The sequence below is a fragment of the Neomonachus schauinslandi genome, chromosome 9 (genome assembly GCF_002201575.2).
Source record: "Neomonachus schauinslandi chromosome 9, ASM220157v2, whole genome shotgun sequence".
NCBI lineage: Eukaryota > Metazoa > Chordata > Mammalia > Carnivora > Phocidae > Neomonachus > Neomonachus schauinslandi.
The window spans coordinates 25,752,214-25,769,865 of NC_058411.1; the positions used below are offsets into that span (position 1 = coordinate 25,752,214).

Sequence of the window (17,652 nt, forward strand, 5' to 3'; positions counted from 1 at the left end):
GTCTTGGAAGGTACTCCTCTACCAGCATCCAAACTGAGTAAATTCTTCACTTATATAAGACATACCAAAATTCTCAACAGATCTGGAGTAAATCACAGCTATCGATTTGGTATATTAATATTCTACTATTTATTCCACACATCTTTACAAATGCCATTTAAATTTCCTCAGTTTTCCCTTCTGCAAAATAACTATACTTTTTTTCTCCCAAATACCCTTTGGATATCAGATGCTTTGAAAAATATTCTAACCAAGTAGTACATTTCCTGGTCTTGTCTGTAAAATGATGTCACCATCTAAGATGTTCTCAAATACAAAGTATAACTCTCTCAGGAAAGAAAATTATGTCATTCTATTAAATGCACAGTTAATTTGCTCTCAAATAGTCAATTCACCACTGTTTAAAGGCATAATAATGACAATGCAAATTCACATAGTCCAGGATTCATCTCAGATACAATAGCACTCAGAGGGAATATGCTTTTTGATAAGCATTAACTATGGCCACTGGGCTTTCAGAAGTAATAAGCAGCTTTTCAGACAAGCTAGGTTAAGGAGTGAGGTCCAGCTCCCTGTAACAGTTACACACAAGGGTTGACAACACTAGAAAAGAGAAGGACCTCTCCACCCAGCTGGACACAGGCTTCTAGCTTGCTGCTCATAGTGTATGACAATCTAAAACACAAGAGTAAGAGATAAACCACCTACCTTGTTGTATACAATAATAAAATCACCCAGTTGGTGGGCCAAGATTCTTCTGCGTTCCAGAAGTGCCAATCGTCGACTGGGTAATACCATCCTCAGTGAGTGCTGGAGGTTACTGGACGCTCGTTTAAGGAAGCGAACCACTAGCTCCTATTAAGAGTCATCGGCGGTGGGGGGAGGGGGGCGGGGGGAGAGCAGGGATTATGCTAAGCAACAGAAGACAGGCTATGAAGGGTTTACCCAACAGAGATATGAGAACAGGTACACTATACATTTCAACAAATAAGACCCAGAGCAAAAACATTAGGCATAAGAAGGATACAGAGAGACAAAACAAAAGAAACGTACTCTTCCCTCAATAAGCTGGCAATCAGAAAATCAATAAATATGTATGCAAATAATTATATATTAAAGAAGTAACTGTAAAAGTACCACAACTCACATGCAAATGGTAGTATAATAAATCAAAGTGCAGATATCACTTCTAATAGGGTGATCAGAGAAAGCTACTTAGGGAAAGTAGCTTTCAAGGACAGACAGTGGAAATTAAAACCATGGGAGCAGATGAAATCATCAAAGGTGAGAAGGAAGAGAAAGAATACAGAAATATTCATATTCATTTAGAGATAGGAAAGAGGAGGAAGAATCAGAAAACAAAACAAAACAAAAATCCATGGCAGAAACACCAGAAATATACCAAAAAAAAAAAACCCGAGGAGAAAAGAGTGTCATGGAAGCCAAGGGAATTAAAGGCCCCATGTCAAAATCTTCCAAGAGACCAGAGCTGAAAAGGACCAGGACCAAGACCAAAACAAGGCCCTGGATCTGGCCATTGTGAGATAACTTCAAGAGAACACTGTCAGTAGAGAAGGGAATAGAAGGAAGAGACTAAGAAGAGCACGGGTAATAAAGAATAGAAACCGCTCATTTAAAAAGTTTAGTGTTGAAGAAAAAGAGAGAACCAATACTCTGTATGTGAGAGGTGGTGGCTTCTTTTTTCCTTCCCCATGGGGAAGGGAGTTGGTGGGGAGGCGGGGGGCCACAGAGAAAAGTCATTAAGTGGTACAAAGAGTACATCTCACTTGGCATGGGGCAAAGGATTCTGAAATCTGAACAGATACCAATCAGATCACTCACAGTATGACAAATGCTTCCAAGAGAGATTTTGTGAGACTAAGGGCCTTAAAGAGAATTGTTCCTTCCCTCCCCACACCCCCACAACATGATAAAATTGCCTTAAGATGATAGATTTGAGGATCTTCTATTGATGTGCCTCCTGTGAGTTATATGATAAGAATCTCTAACCCTAACTTGGGGCAGAGAAGACAATTCTACCCCTACCTTCCTCAACAAGACCGCCGCCGCAATCATCAGGGAATGGGTTAGGGTTTGCTCTCTAGCTAGATTTTCAAACAGGAATGCACAGAACTGGTATTAAGTTTTGCGGTGATGATCCTAAGTATTCTCGTAAACAACCCCCCCCCCCCCGAAATCCTGTGTGAGTTCCAAGCGCTTGCAGGGATTATTCTATTCTGAGCTCTTTTTTATTCCTGAATTTGATTTTGGCTCATTGTCCTTTGGTGCCAATTTGCTCCAGCATGAAGGAATAGCCTCATAACCAGAGGTTGGATTTCACGATTCTACTCTGCTGTCTTTACTACAGGGTGGCTTAAGCTGTTATGTTAAAACATTATTTTTTCACAGTGGAGCAGACAAACTGACTCTCAAAAAGGCAGTTTCAATTTTCCACTTGGAAAGAGCAGAGCTAACATTTTCCACTGATGGTTGAAGGATTATTCACAACACACAAGGTTTTATCTCTGGGTTGTATTGGCTACTTTAAATTCACAAGTTGTTTTCTGGGATTTCCATCATGTTTTTTATAATAAGCCTGGCATATCATATGCCTCTCGTATGTGGAGAACTGAAAATTATGGTAGGGTCACCACTGAGTTGGACAAAGGATGCAGCTTTCTCAGACTTAGAGGTCCCTCTCTTGTGGGTGACAGATCCCTGTGGTCAAAAGGCTACAGAAGGACTGTGGCTTTTTCTATAAGCGTTGACCTTACCAAAGAGCATGAAGTTCCCTGTCATTCCAATTCAAAAAGAATAACCGTGCTAGAATGCTAAATCCTAGGCATGTTCAAATGACTGATACACAGCAAAAATTATTACACAGTTTGTTTCCAGTCATCTAATAAGAACTTTATAAAATTTCAACTAGTAGAGAAATAACATTAAAATGGAGGATGGTACATTCTCCGAGGGCCTATAATAAAGTGCTTTCACAGGGTTAACGCCACCCCCTCAGGACAGAAAACATATGCCTTGTGATGCATGGAAACAAGAGAAGAGCAAATAATGTACAATTGTAACCTGTGAGTTCAAGTTTCAGTCTCCCCACACACAAGCTGTGGGACAAGAGGCAAATTACGGCCGTGCTCTAGGTCTTTGTTGCCTCAGCTACAAAATGGGGATTACAGTGCCTACATCAAAGAGTTAACGCAACGGGAAAATCGAAGAGTGAAAGGGCTCTAAATTGCTATTCTTTTTGAGGGCTTTGCACAGTGCCTGACGTCTAATGAGCAATCAATTTCCATTTTCAGGATGAAATAAACTGATGCCCTCAACAGAGTGTAATGAACATGGCCCCAGATCAAAGATTTACTTCACATTAAAGTAAATCTATAATCTATAGTGTGGAACAACTCTTTCACCAGAAGAATATATGGCTCTTTACCCTAGTTGAAAGTAGGAAGAGGAGGAGGAGGAGAAGGAGAAGGAAAGAAACAGGGAAAGTAAAAATGTTCCAACAAGAAGAGCCTCACCATCTGTTCATCCTCTTTGGCAGCCCAACTGGCACTGAACGTTTGACCTCCACTGTCCTTCATCAGGCGAATTTGAACATGCTGGAGATAGGCAGAGAATGCTATTCGGGCCTGCACTTTGCTATAGAAATCCGAAACAACATACCGTTATGAGACAGAATGGTAAGCCTACCAAATGTGTACTTGCCTCACTCAAAGTGGACTGTGAGGATCCTCCTATTAGGATGGCTAAGAAAAATGAAGCCCATCATGCAGTCATTGACTAAAGATACCTTCTACAGAGTACATGAGATTTTTTTTTTTCTATTAAAGAATCTTATTTATTTTCTCTATTATTAACACGGGAGAAAAAAAATCAAACAAGAATAGGAAATCAGGTTTCCTACTCTTATACCTTATCTCTGAACTTTTTAATAACTTTCTTGGGGGAAATAGACGGGAAAAGTACTGAATCTTCACAATAACATATGCATTAATGTAGAAAGGTTTTTCTGCGTTGGAGTCCCTTATGTACTCATCAGTTGGTGCAAAAGTATTCTTTTGCTATGGCAACTAATATTTCTAGTGTGCAAAGGCCTCCAAAGCAGGAAATAGATAAATCCTACAAAGGAACTTTTGAGACCAAATTTTAAGGTCATGCTTTTCTCAACTACAAGACGGGAATGGCTGAAGCCCAGAACAAATGAGTGAGGTCCAACAGAGTTTGGCATAGATGAACTGACAGGCTAGGACGGGCCCAGATGTTCAGTGGGAAAAAGAAATCTTTACATATAGTAAAAAGTACCTCAGCGGCATCACCGAAAAACCCAGCAGATTTCTGCTTGGTGGTCTAGGTTGGAAATAAGGAAATCTATTCAAGCTATGGTTTAGAAGATAGAAATACCAGAGACACACTGATGATTTTCGCTTCAGCTGTTATTTGTAGCAGATCTGTTTTCCTTCGGGAGAGATTTTGGTTACTTCAGCTGATCGGCCTTCTGACACTCTAGCCAAAATTACATCAGCGAAGATTAGGGCCCAACACAAACTTTGTTTACAATCCTCACACATGCAATCACTGAATGCCTTCTACTCACTGTTCCTCCAAAATTAGGATGAACGACTTGTCCAGAGTAAAGTGGACATCCTAAGAAGGTCTAGGTCTAACTTCTATATATGTGCTAGAAGGACTGAAGGGGAGGGGAGTCAGGTTGAGAAGTAGATTTGCTCTTGAGAGTTTAATACAGAAGATCTTCAGAGCATAAAATGTAAGTCAGGCTACATCTTTTTTACTAATGGGGACAGTTTATGGGAGTACAATATGATTTTGAAAAAACAAATTTAGGGGCGCCTGGGTGGCTCAGTCATTAAGCATCTGCCTTCGGCTCAGGTCATGATCCCAGGGTCTTGGGATCAAGCCCCGCATCGGGCTCCCTGCTCAGCGGGAAGCCTGCTTCTCCCTCCCCCACTCCCCCTGCTTGTCTTCCCTCTCTCGCTGTGTCTCTCTCTGTCAAATAATAACATCCTAAAAAAAAAAGAAAAAAAGAAAAAACAAATTTATATTTTCAAATGTTTCTCAACAAGGGCAACACTTACACCCTTGTTCTCCTGGAGATCACATGCCACTTTCCCCTCAACCATTCCCAAAAGCCTTACCCCCACAACAGGATTATTTTCAAGACAAAATAAGTGAAAAAGATTCTTAATTTTGGTCCACAAATTCACTTGCTATCGAATGAGGTAGAAACATTTGATATTTCATTTCAGACATCTCCAAAGTAGAATACCTGATTTTATTAATTATTCCTCTAATGCTAAAACATGAAGGTCTTTTGGATAAGAGAATTATCACTTGGAGGCTGAGATGTCAATTATTGTTTCGTTGCAAATCATTGCCACAAATCAAATGAACAAGTACTGAGCTTTCCATTTCTATAAACCTCATTGAAAGAACCCGGGGTTGTTCATTCTGAGACTGGCCCTAAGGTACTGTTCACCTTGGTCAGCTAGTCATTTGCAACAAACCCAAAAAGATGAAAGAATGAAAACTAGAATGATTTAAACCAAAAACCCCTTATTTTTTTAAAAAAATTAAGCTTATATGGATCCTCATTATAAAAATTCCACAACTAAATGCTAGGGCCGAGAGTCTCGAATCCTTGCCACGACCTCCCTGAGACCCCTCAGTAGCCACGGAGATGCCCCACAGAATGATGGGTAGCTCCAGGGAACAGAGTCTAAAAACCACTAATTTGCATTAACACACCAGGCAACTACAAGTTTACTCACTGAAAGTCAGATCCATGAGATTTATGAAGAAATAATTTATTTCTACAACAGCTAAGTAGAATGTTATTGCTGGAAAGGGCCTTAGAATATAGTCCAGTGGTTTTCAAATGTTCTATTTCAATTCAGTGGAATCTTTTTTCCCCTCCAGAAAGCACAGTTTGAAAAACATTTGCCTAACCCCATACCTTGGCCTAAAGGAAAAGGAAACTGAGACGTGGAGAAGCTCTCTCTGACCAGCCCATGATCACACAGTCCATTGGTGAACCCTAAAAAGCAAGAGTCCAGGTCTTCGGACAGTTTGGTGTGCTCTCCACTCAACAGAACTACTGCTATTCTCCATGACGCTGTTCCAAACCTTAACTTGATCTCCCCACTCCCCCAAACCCCCGATGTTACCCAACCACCCTTGCAATATAAGAACTGACCTCTAACGTAGAAAATAAAGGCCAAAATGCATAAATACCTAGCCTTTCTTCTCCTTTCACTTCTAACTACTGCATTCATCCCATAGTGCTTTCTTTCTGACTTATAGTAAGAGATACCCCTCCAGTGGCCTCTTTCCACCTTCCTTTAGGGCCCTTCCTATCAATATATCCATTTCTGCATCTCTAATCCTCTTTCCTTTTCTTTTTTTTTAACGATTTTATTTATTTAGAGAGAGAGAGAGCATGAGCAGGGGGAGGGTGGAGGGAAAGAGAGAATCTCAAGTAGACTGTGCTGAGTGGGGAGCTGATGCAGGGCTCAATCTCACAACCCTGAGATCATGACCTGAGCCAAAATCAAGAGTCGGATGCTTAACCAACTGAGCCACCCAGGTGCCCCTAATCCTCTTTCCATCAAACCCTTCCCCTAGTCTATAAATAAGCTCCAGAATCCTCATCTTTTAAAAAAAAAAAATCCTTTTCTCTTAGCTTGCTCTCACTATGTGTTCTCACCTCCCTTTCATTGCCAAATCCTCTGAAAAAGTTGGCTTGCACTTGGCTTTCTTATTTCCACAACTCACAATTTCTCACAACTCACAAGTTGGCCCTAGGTCAGAAATGCAGGAGTCTCTTGTTACTCTTCATGCTCTCTCAGGCTGTCTGAGGCACACTACGGCTTGGAACTCTCATTCTGGAGCTTTTACCACACTCCCTCCTCCTAGGCTGATGCCTTCCTCTCTAACTGCTAGTTCCTATCTCTTTACTATTAAACACTGGTTTTCCCCAGGGCTCAATTCTCCTCCTTTCTCCTGCCTGTGCTTGCTGGACTAAAGTGAATTGGACAAGCTCACCCACTCTGAAGTTCCTAATTATCAACTGCCCAATTCTGTTCAACTCTGACCTTCAAAGGTGTATCTTCACCTATCCACTGAACAACTTCATCCCAGAGCCCTTCTGCCTGTGTCCCAAATGAAACATATTTCCTTCCTGAAACCAACTCCTATGCTCCTTATATTGACTGACGGCATTGCCAAGTTGCTAAGTTTGGGAAATCCAGCCTCTCTGGAGTTCTTACATCTACAGAGACCAAGCCCTCCCCATTTTAACTTGCAAATTTCATTCAGTCCATCCCATTCTCTCCATTCCGGTAGCCATGGCTCTGGTCAAGGCCTCATCTTCCTGGCTCTGGACTATTGTGACAGCCCCTAACTCACCTTTCTGCCTTTCTCCTCTTAATCACTGACCCACAGTGCAACCAGAATTTACCTTCTAAATCAAGATCTGACCATATCATTCATCGGCTTAAAAATTATCCATCTAGAAAATACAGTCCCAGCTCCTTTTAGAGAGCTTTATGATCAAATGACATCCTTTTTTTTTTTTTTCCTGTCTTATCTCTCACTGCATTCCTCTCTCCATGTAACTACCCAGCCTAGCACAATTCCTGCACAAAGCAGGTGCTCAATAAGCGTCTGCTGAGGGGCTGAATGACTTGACTGGACCATCACACCTTCTGCCTTTATTTCCTCTACTGGTACTCCCACACAGCTGCCACCTCTCAGCCCTCCTGACATCCTGCTCATCAGCCAAAGCCTGGTTCAAATATTACCACCTCCCTAATGTCCCTCTAGCCTTTCCAGGCAAGACCAGTCACTCCTTTCTCTCTGCCCTAAGGGCACTTTGTCCATATTGGGGCCCCTACTCAGTAAGTATCCCTACACTAAACCATGAGCCACTTGAACTCTGCGCTTTCAGTGACTGACACTCAAACCAGTGAGACATGGGTTTGGATCATAGCTCTATACCTTGGACAAGCAACTTCTCTAAGGCTCAGTTTCCTTAATAGTAACAATAATAAAATCACAGTCATTACCTCCCAGGGCTGCTGTAAGAAAAGGAAATGGCTGCAAAGCCCCCAGCACAGTACCTGGTACACAGTATTAGTTACCAGTTTTACTATCATAATTACCAAAGGTACATACCTAAGATTGCCGTTATCTTGCAGAATCTGCATCAGGTTAAATTTAGGCTCTGGCTCCTGAGTCTCAATTTTGTAGCACTGTTCACTTTTATTATTCCATTCAGAAACTTTCATGGCATTTTCTTTGGGTGAATTTTCTACCATAACAGTCAATGAGGGGGTGTATTTGGCTTGATTTTCTCCAAGGGACCCTGCAGATTCCTCCTGGGAAGCCTCCTGTTCTTCATCTTCATTGTCTAATGCGACTTCTTCCTCCTCTTCGCTCTCTGTCTCAGTTTTAACATTCATTTCATCTGGCTGAGTGATCACTAAATGCGAAGAATCACTAATGTTGCTGAAAAAAGGATTAAATTTTCCTCTCTCCCAATACCTTCCTTTCATCTTTTTAGTAAAAACCCATCTCTAAGTCAGACCACAAAAAAGGCACAAAATGAACAGCATACACATTACTCTCCAGTCTCATGCATTCTAAAAACCCATCTTCATTAGAGTTCATGTTTTTCAGCATAATACCGATGGCTCTCTCACAACTTCAGGCAAACATCTGGGTAATCTCTACAGTGTGTTAGAGGTTTTTAGAAGGGCACCTTTTATGGAGGTACAAAGAGCAGGGGAGTATCTTTCTATCCTACATTTATTCATTATCTTTCTCTTTCACTGACTTGGAAGGTATGTGAGGACAAAGGCCTTATCTTTTTTATTCACCGATGAAAACCCTAGTGACTAACGTGCCTGATACAGGTGCTCAACAAAGGAGGGAAGGAGGGGCGGAAAAGGCAGTCAGTCATCAGTGACAAACAGACCTAAAAATGGAAGAATCCGGGAGAGAAAGAAATTCCTCCTTGTCTGCTCATGGTTAAAATATTTCTACCATTCAGCAATGTCAAGGGATGAACGAGATTTAACACCTAATCATGAAGAAGCTGAACAGTCACGCTCAGGATTCCATTATACTTAAGCTAAAGTATTTCTTTATATTTATGTATCTTTATACCTCAAGTATTTCTAGAGTATCAGCTAGTTATATGATGCTGAAAAGCGAGCAAAAGCCAAACGTATATGCTTCAGTTATTCTTCAGTACAAATATTACAAAATGGGAGGTTTAAAAACATATAATCCTTTTGAAATTAAGTTTCCGAGAAAAAGACTATACAAAAAAATTAAGTGTATGTGATCGGGAAGGTTCTGATTCATTAAGTATAATTAAGAAGCCGATTAACTCAGACTGGCAAGACCCGGACAATGGAGTCTGGCGTAAGCTCACCAGCAGGTACCTGGGTATTTTGGCCTCATTGCCCTCAATCTGCTGCTGCGTCTTCGACGTTTCCGCACCTCCAAAGACAGGAGCTTCCTCTCATAGAGAGCAGCATGCAGCTTGGCCTTTGAATTCATACTCTCTACTTTTAGTTCTGGTGCTCCATCAGCAGCTAGTCTATGGGGAAAAAATATGGTAGCTACAGCCTTCAGAAAGTTCTCTCCTTTATGCCAAGGCTCGGCTTGACAGAATTCTGTAACCAACAACAGGCTGGACAGGGTACCTCTAGTGAATTCTAAAAGGTTCGACAGATAAATGGGAATACTGGAACCTGCGTTAAAACTTCACTAATGGCCTGTCTGAATTTGTTAAAACAAAAATATATCTGAAGACAGTGTTTAAGTGTTTTTAAGTGTTCAGTCATACTGGCTGACTGTTTATTGCAGAACCCATAAAGTGCCACCCAATACCTTATACCTAAGAAGGACTGGGAACACTGGTAACACTTTAATTCTTAAGCTAGGTGGTGGCTACAGGTGTTTGTTTTATTGTTATTCATTATAATATACTCAGACTTATACAAATATTCTTCTAATGTATACAATATTTAACAAATACAGATTGAGCAGAGGTTGAGACAAGGAGAGGGATGGCTGATACCTGTGAATATGGTAGCACAGAGCTAAGACTTACGTGAGAAGTGTCTTAGGAATGTTACCAGGGCCCAGAGTCTCAAGCATTCCAACTTCTCCCTTAGAGTCTACTTAGTTACAGGGGGATATGGGGGGAGGTGGTAGGGCCTCTCCAGATGTTGAGTACAGTAGAGTCAGAGGCACAGACAAGGGAAGGCAGCAGATGTTGGACAAAGCCAAGTTCAATCAGGCTGTGAATGGGAAGTGGGATGGGAAGAGGATGGCAGCAGCTACATTAGGCATTAGTTAAAGTAAGATAAATCATAAGTTAGGGAAGTGACTGGTATCAGGCCCAATCCAAACAAGGATCGGGCAAAATACCATGCAGACAGAGGTAACTAGGTCAGCAAAGAGAGAGAGGGCTCTTGGTCACTGGGTCAGAAAAGAAGTATCCATGTCAGTATCTGAAAGCAGGCAGCTGACTGCCCGTATACTCAGAACTCAAGATCTAACTGGTTGACTATGAATTCTCTCAGAGAACTGAACTCCCTAGAACTCAAAGTGTATTCCCTTTGAGGTCAAGGAATCATCCTCATTTCTCTGGGAGTTTTCAATCTCTGACAATGATGGAAAGGCTGTGTCTTTTGGTCTACGTAGGAGTTTTAGGGATTTCTGAGTGGATAAACTGGACAGTAAATCTTCTAGAAACTTTCTTTCCAGAGCAGGAAATCAGGCCAAGAATAGGGATGGTCCTGACACATGGGGGCAGAAACCAGAAGCAAATTAATAAACTTTAAAAATACTTTAAACCCAGCTTACCATTGCCCCAACAAATGAACACTGCACTGCCCACCCCCACGCACCTAGTTATGAAAATAGATTTTTAGCCAATTAAATAATAAAGAAAATGAAACAAATCTAATATTTTAAAATAACAATTGTGAGCTTCTAAGAAACCCTGAATAGAGCAAAAATTCAAGTAGTACAAAGAATGGAGGTAGGGAATGATGGAGAAAGTGTGATAAACACTCCTGATAAACAGAATTCTAATGACCGTGCTTGTCTTGTCGATCACTGGGTGAGAGATGCCCATGAGACCGCCCAGCATACGGCTGACATATCATAAATATTTTTGAATAAACAACTGAATTCCTTATAAATAAGTTGCAATACCTTTTAGCTACATTTACCTCATTTTATTTCTCCAACTTTTTATTATGAAAATATTTACACAAACAGAAAAGTTTTAAGAATTGTACAACAGACATCCATGTACCCACAGCCTAGTTTCTGCAATGAATATATTGCTGTATTTCTTTCAGCACATATAACCCACCATCCCTTCTTCTATTCATCCATCAATCCATCTAATTTTTAAAGCATTTCAAAGTTATACACAGAGGTCAGTGCACTTTACTCCTAAATGCTTTAACACGCAAATCATTAAGTTGCTAAAGTTCAGTATTTGTTTTATAGGGCTTTTGGTGTTTTGGTTGTTTTTGTTTCGTTTTTTTGGTGAGCTAAACACTACATATACTGAAATACCCAAATATTAAATGCCCATTGATGAGTTTTGACAAATGCCTAAAACTATATAACCTGAACTCTAATGTTACTACCTCCTCAGAAAGTTCTCATGCCCCTTCCCAGTCAATCCTTCCCTCACCCTCCTAAAGGAGACCACTGTCTTAAATTTTTTCATCACATATTAGGTTTGTCTGTTCTAGAACTTTATAAAAATGGAATTATTCAGTATGAACTCTTGTAAATCTTTCATTCTGCATGTTTTTGAGATTCATCCATGTTATGTGTATCCATATTTATGCCTTTTTATTGCTGAGGATTAGTCCACTCTATGAATAATCCAAAGTTTGCCTACTTTCTGGTTGTTAGACCCCCTAGGTTGTTTCCAGTTTGGGAATATTATGAATAAAGCTGCTATGAACATTTTTGCACAAGTTGTTTTGTGGTTATGTTTTTCATTCCTTCTGGGTAAAGATCTCAGCATGGAGCTTTCTAGGCTAACAAACGGGCAGACTCCTTCTCAAGTGCCTGTACAAGGTCATGCTGCCAATGACAACTTATCAGAGTTCCATTAGCTCCACATCTTCACCATTTGATGTTGTCGGTCACTTCGGCTTTTTCCCCAGCTTTACTGAGCTATAACTGACAAATAAAATTTAAGGCATTTAAAGTATACAACATGATGATATCATTTTGGCCATTCTGCTGGATGTTTAGTGGTATTTCATGATTTTAATTTGCAAATCTCTGGTAACTAATGTTGTTAAGCCCATGTTCACGAGCGTATTGGCAACTCACACACCTTCTTTTGGTAGTTAGTGTCTGTTCAAATATTTCACCCGTTTGTAAAAGGGTTGATCTATTGTCTTCTAATTCTTCAGTTGTAGGAGCTCATTATATTTCCTAGATACTGGTCCTTTGTTTGATAAGTATCTTCACTCGGTCTATGGCTTGCCTAGTCACTTTCCTAACAGTATGTGAGGATAAGCAAAAGTTTTTAATTTTGAGGAAATCTAGCTTATCATTTTTTCCTTTTTGGGTATTGTTTTCTGTGTCATGTCTAAAAACTTTTGCCAAGCCCCAAATCACAAAGGTATTTTCCTAGATCTTCCCCAAGAAGTTTTATAGTAATAGCTTTTATGTTTATGACTATGAATCATCTCTAATTTTTCTGGGAGATAGGGTTTGAGGTTCATTTTTAAAAGCATGATATCGGGATGCCTGTGTGGCTCAGTCGCTAAGCGTCTGCCTTCAGTTCAGGTCATGATCCCAGGGTCCTGTGATCGAGCCCCGCGTCAGGCTCCCTGCTCTGTGGGAAGCCTGCTTCTCCCTCTCCCACTCCCCCTGCTTGTGTTTCCTCTCTTGCTGTCTCTCTCTGTCAAATAAATAAATAAAATCTTTGAAAAAAAAAATCTAAAGCATGATATCCAGTTCCAGCCCTATTTGTTAAAAAGAGTTTCCTTTCGGGGCGCCTTGGTGGCTCCGTCAGTTGAGCCTCCGACTCTTGATTTTGGCTCAGGCCATGATCTCAGGGTCGTGAGATTGAGCCCTGTGTTGGGCTCCACGCTCCACGCTGGGCGTGGAGCCTGCTTAAGATTCTCTCTCTCCCTCTGCCCCTCCCCTGCCCCCACACTCTCTAAAAAAAAAAAAAAGAAAAAAACAAAACCAAAAAGCAAAACAAAACAAAACAAAAAAACAAGGAACATTTCTCCTATTGTGATAGCCTGAATAAAATCATCTCTAAAAAAAAAAAAGTTTCCTTTCCCCATTGGACTTTGGGCCCTTTGATTAAAGTCAAATGACCATATAAATATAGGCCTATTTCTAGACTCTTTATTCTGTTCCAGTGATGAACTTGCCACAGTTTTGCTTACTATAGTATTATAGTATTTCTTTAGTCAGGTACCTTAAGTCTTTTTCAAGATTACTTTGGATAGTTTAAGTCCTTTGTATTTCCACACACACACAAAAAATTTTTTAAGTCAATTTCTGCTGGTGATGAAAAAAAATATAGTCAATTTCTACAAAAAAAAAAATCTACTGGAATAATGATTGGGATTACACCAGATTTTTAGATCAATTTGTAGAGAATGAACTTTTTTTTTTTGCAATATTAAGTCTTCTAATCCATACACATCACATATCTCCCCAACTTATTTAGGGCTTCTTTCATTTCTTTCAGTAATATTTAGTAAGCTTTTACTGTATAGGTATTGAACATAGTTTGTAAAATTTATCCCTGAGAACTTCATATTTTCAAATGCTACCATAAACAAAATTTAAATTTCATTTTTAAATTATTTACTGCGAGTATATTAAAATGCCATAGATTTTAGTGTATTGACCATGTATCCTTGCTAGGTATACTTATATGTTCTTGTCGCTATTCTGGCTTTAGGATTTAGGATTTCCTATTAACCAGATCATGCCATCTAAGACTAAAGACATTTGATTTCTTCCTTTTCAATCTGTATGCCTTTTCTCTCTTATTCCCCAGCCCTTGCTTTATTGTACAGCTTGGGACAACCTCTAGTATATAAAGTGAATACAAATGGCAAAAGTGGACATCTTGCCATATTACTGATATAGAAGGATGCTTTCAATATTTTGCCATTAAGGATGATATTAGCAATAGATTTTTCATAGAAGGTCTTTACCAGATGAAGAAATTCCCTTCTATTCCTGATTTGCTAAGAGTTTTTCTCATAAATGTGAATTATGTAAGATGCTTTTTTTGCATCTAATAAAATGATCACCTAGCTTTTCTCCTTTATATATGGTGAATTATACTGACTAATTTTCAAATGTTAAACCAACTTTGTACTTCTAGCAAAAACCTTACTTAGTCATATGTATTACTCTTTTTCTTTATACTGGTAAATTCAATTTGCTAATATTCTTTGAAGAAATTTTTGTCTGTGCTCATGAAGATATTAGCCCGTAATTTTCTTCTTTTTTAAAATGTCTCTGGTCAGGTTTTGATGTCATAGTTAATGCTGACATCATAAAATGAACTGGCAAGTGTCCCTTCCTATATTTTTGCAAGAGTTCATGTAAGATTGGTGCTGTTCTTCCTCAAATGTTTGAAAGAAATTACAAGTGAAACTACTGGGCCTGGGATTTTCTTTGTCGAAAGGTTTTTGATTACAAATTCAATATTCTGAATAGATACAGGGCTATTCAAAATTTCTATTTCAGCTTGTGTCAGTTTTGCTACATGTTCCCTCCCAAGGAATTCAGACATTTCATCTGGGTTGTCAAAGTAGTGGAATAAGGTTGTTAATAATATTCCCTTAACGTCCTTTTTATGTCTGTAGGGTCTGTAAGTTATTTCCCTCTCTCCTATCTGACACCGGTAATTAGTGTTCTCTTTTTTCTCTAGATCCTTCTTTAAACAAAAATTAGATTTACGCTTCAAGGGGTTTCAATGAGAAACCAGGTTTATCGTCATTAATCCTTAAATGTAAAACTAAAAGCTAGATACAGGATATCTCTTTCTTCTTGTTGCCATTTTGATTTCTAAAGAGTCACAGCACAAAGGAGATGTACGTAAGGTCTCAAACCAGGGAGGTGTATGCTTAGATTTAAGAGTTTTTGTTGAGGTTGTAGTCTTTGGTTAGGCAAGGCCACCCCAGCCCTTCCTCTAAGACCTTTCTCTCCTCCACCAGAATGAAGAGCCATGGGTGTTCTGCATACTTTCAGTTCTGTGGCAAACCGGAAGCAGTTCTGCTCAGTCCCATAAGGCACAGAGTTACATGCCCCAGGTATACCAAGGCCAACCATAACCACTTACTTGACTCTAACATGGCTCTAACACAGTTTTGAAATCTCATTTATACTTTGGTGTCTCTCACACAGCCAAACAAGAAAACTATTATTATTAGTTCAAATGATATACCTGTAGTTATAAAAAAAGTAAAACCCAAACTTATTTTGTAAAAAGTTGCCTCAAAATAGTGTTAATAGAAACATTTTTTATGTTACTATTCAAGCTGAGCCAAACCAAAAATGGTTACATAAAATATCATGCTTAGCCCCTGCATGGTCACACACTGTGCACATGGAAAGAATTTCTCAACTCTTAAAAATCAGTTACCGTGTTCTTCCTGTCAATAAGCTTCTTCTTGGGTTTCCCCTACAGAAGTAGAAAGGACAACTGGGTTAGAGGACTGTTCAGATATTCTCCCCTGAGTTCACACATGCACACATACACACTCCTGAGATAACATGGAATTAGGCCAGGGAAGGCTTCTTTGGGGAGAAGTAGAGAGATGTACTGAGAAAAGAACAGAGTCCCATAAGCATGGGGGAAGAGAAATTAAAAAAAAAACAAAAACAAAAAATGAATTCTAGAAAAAAAGCATAACAATTACTTGCATCTGTATATTCAGTCACAAATCAAATCACACTTATTCTTCACAACCACCATGTGAAGATTATTGGCCCTGGTTATTTAAAAAAAAAAAAAAAAAAGCAGTAGGATAAGATCATTTTGTGACATGCCCAAGGCTGGAGCTTAGTGGGCTCAAATGGGAACCCAGAGGTTAGGTCTCAGAGTCCAGTGCTCTTCTTTATACTTTCACTGAACTGTATTATGTATTAGTAAAGGAAACCAATCTCAATTCTCATGGGGTTCAAAAAAGGATGCTCATGAGAAATAGATTATTCAAAATTAAAAAAAAAAAAAAATCCCTTTAAAAAAAGAGATGCTCTCCATAGTGTCTGAACTAGAGTTGGGCTCTCACCATAGGAAGTGAATGCCATTTATGTTTAAATTAGCTTTTGTTTTTCTTTAAAACATTGTCTCCTCATTCAATTTCCTTTCATTTAACACACATAACATCTCTCTTTTTTAACTTCCTCAGTTTTACTTGTAGATTCATTTGTGAATGTGTATACTTAGCTCAGTACAATTTTATCACTGTGTAGATTCACGTATACATCACCACAGACAAGATACTGGACAATTCCATGACCATAGGATCCCCTGTGTCATCCTTTTATAACCACACACCTCTTACCTAACCCTTGGGTCCTTTTAATCCATTCTTCATCTTAAAACTTTATCATTTAAAATTTACCATTTAAAAATTTTTAAAATGTTATAAAAGGAGACAGATGCAATCAATGTTAAGATTTTCTATTTACAGAAAATCAAGTAGAAAGTAGGTCTTCACCAAAATGTTTGGTCTTTCCCTTCCCGTGTCTTCTTTTCATGCCAATGTCCTAATATTGTCTCCTTATCATCAGAAAGCCTCAAGATGATTTTAACTTTTTCATCAGATAATGGTTTGTTACAGTAATATGCAATCATGGTTTCACATTACAATCACCTAGACAGCTTTTAGGGAGTACCAATACTTCAGCCTGGGAGTTGGGCCAGAGCATCAACAGGGTTTATAAAATCTGCAGGTGCTACTAATATGTAGCCAGGGTGTAAACTATCATCATATTATAAGATAGCAGGTAAGATACTATTTGTCAGGCAGGGTGGCAGGTGGGGGATGAGAGGGAGAGGGCAAGAAAGGCAGACAAAATTAACCAAAAAGAAGTAATTAGGGAATTAGTTTGAAAGTAATTCTGACAATAATACAACAGGATTTTCAAGAGGAAAAATATCAGTTTGGATTGAAGAGAACAAACTTACTGCAAGATGTTAGGGCTTACAACAAATACAATTTCATTTTTTCGGTGCATGTTTGTGTGCGTGTGCCTACCATGTGGTACACTCTAGATACTGATAAAAACAAAGATGAACATAACAAAGTACTTCTCTCAAAAGCCAACTTGTGAAGTAGACGGGCTAGTAAGTAAACAAGCAGTTATAACACAGTGTGGGAATCTGAATCAGACTGAGGGATTGGAAGGGCTGGCAGAACCTCCTCCTAGTCTGGGAGAGGAGAAAGGACACAACTAGTAGAATGTAGGGATGGACTGAAGGCCATTCCATGGGATGGCAAGTATGTAAGAAGAAGGAGGCATGAAAGAGCAAGGTGACACGGAGGGATTGGCCAAGGGTGGATGTGAAAAAATAGA

The 17,652-nt window shown here is 39.3% G+C and overlaps 1 protein-coding gene across 1 annotated transcript in view; it reads right to left on the minus strand.

Annotated features, from left to right (window-relative positions):
- The window catches only part of TTLL5 (tubulin tyrosine ligase like 5), a 274,932-nt gene that overhangs the window by 169,825 nt on the left and 87,455 nt on the right, over positions 1–17,652 (minus strand). Inside the window, 4 exon segments of the mRNA XM_021679581.1 lie at positions 709–855; positions 3,534–3,654; positions 8,206–8,512; positions 9,480–9,637. Coding sequence (XP_021535256.1) covers positions 709–855; positions 3,534–3,654; positions 8,206–8,512; positions 9,480–9,637 — 733 coding nt within the window.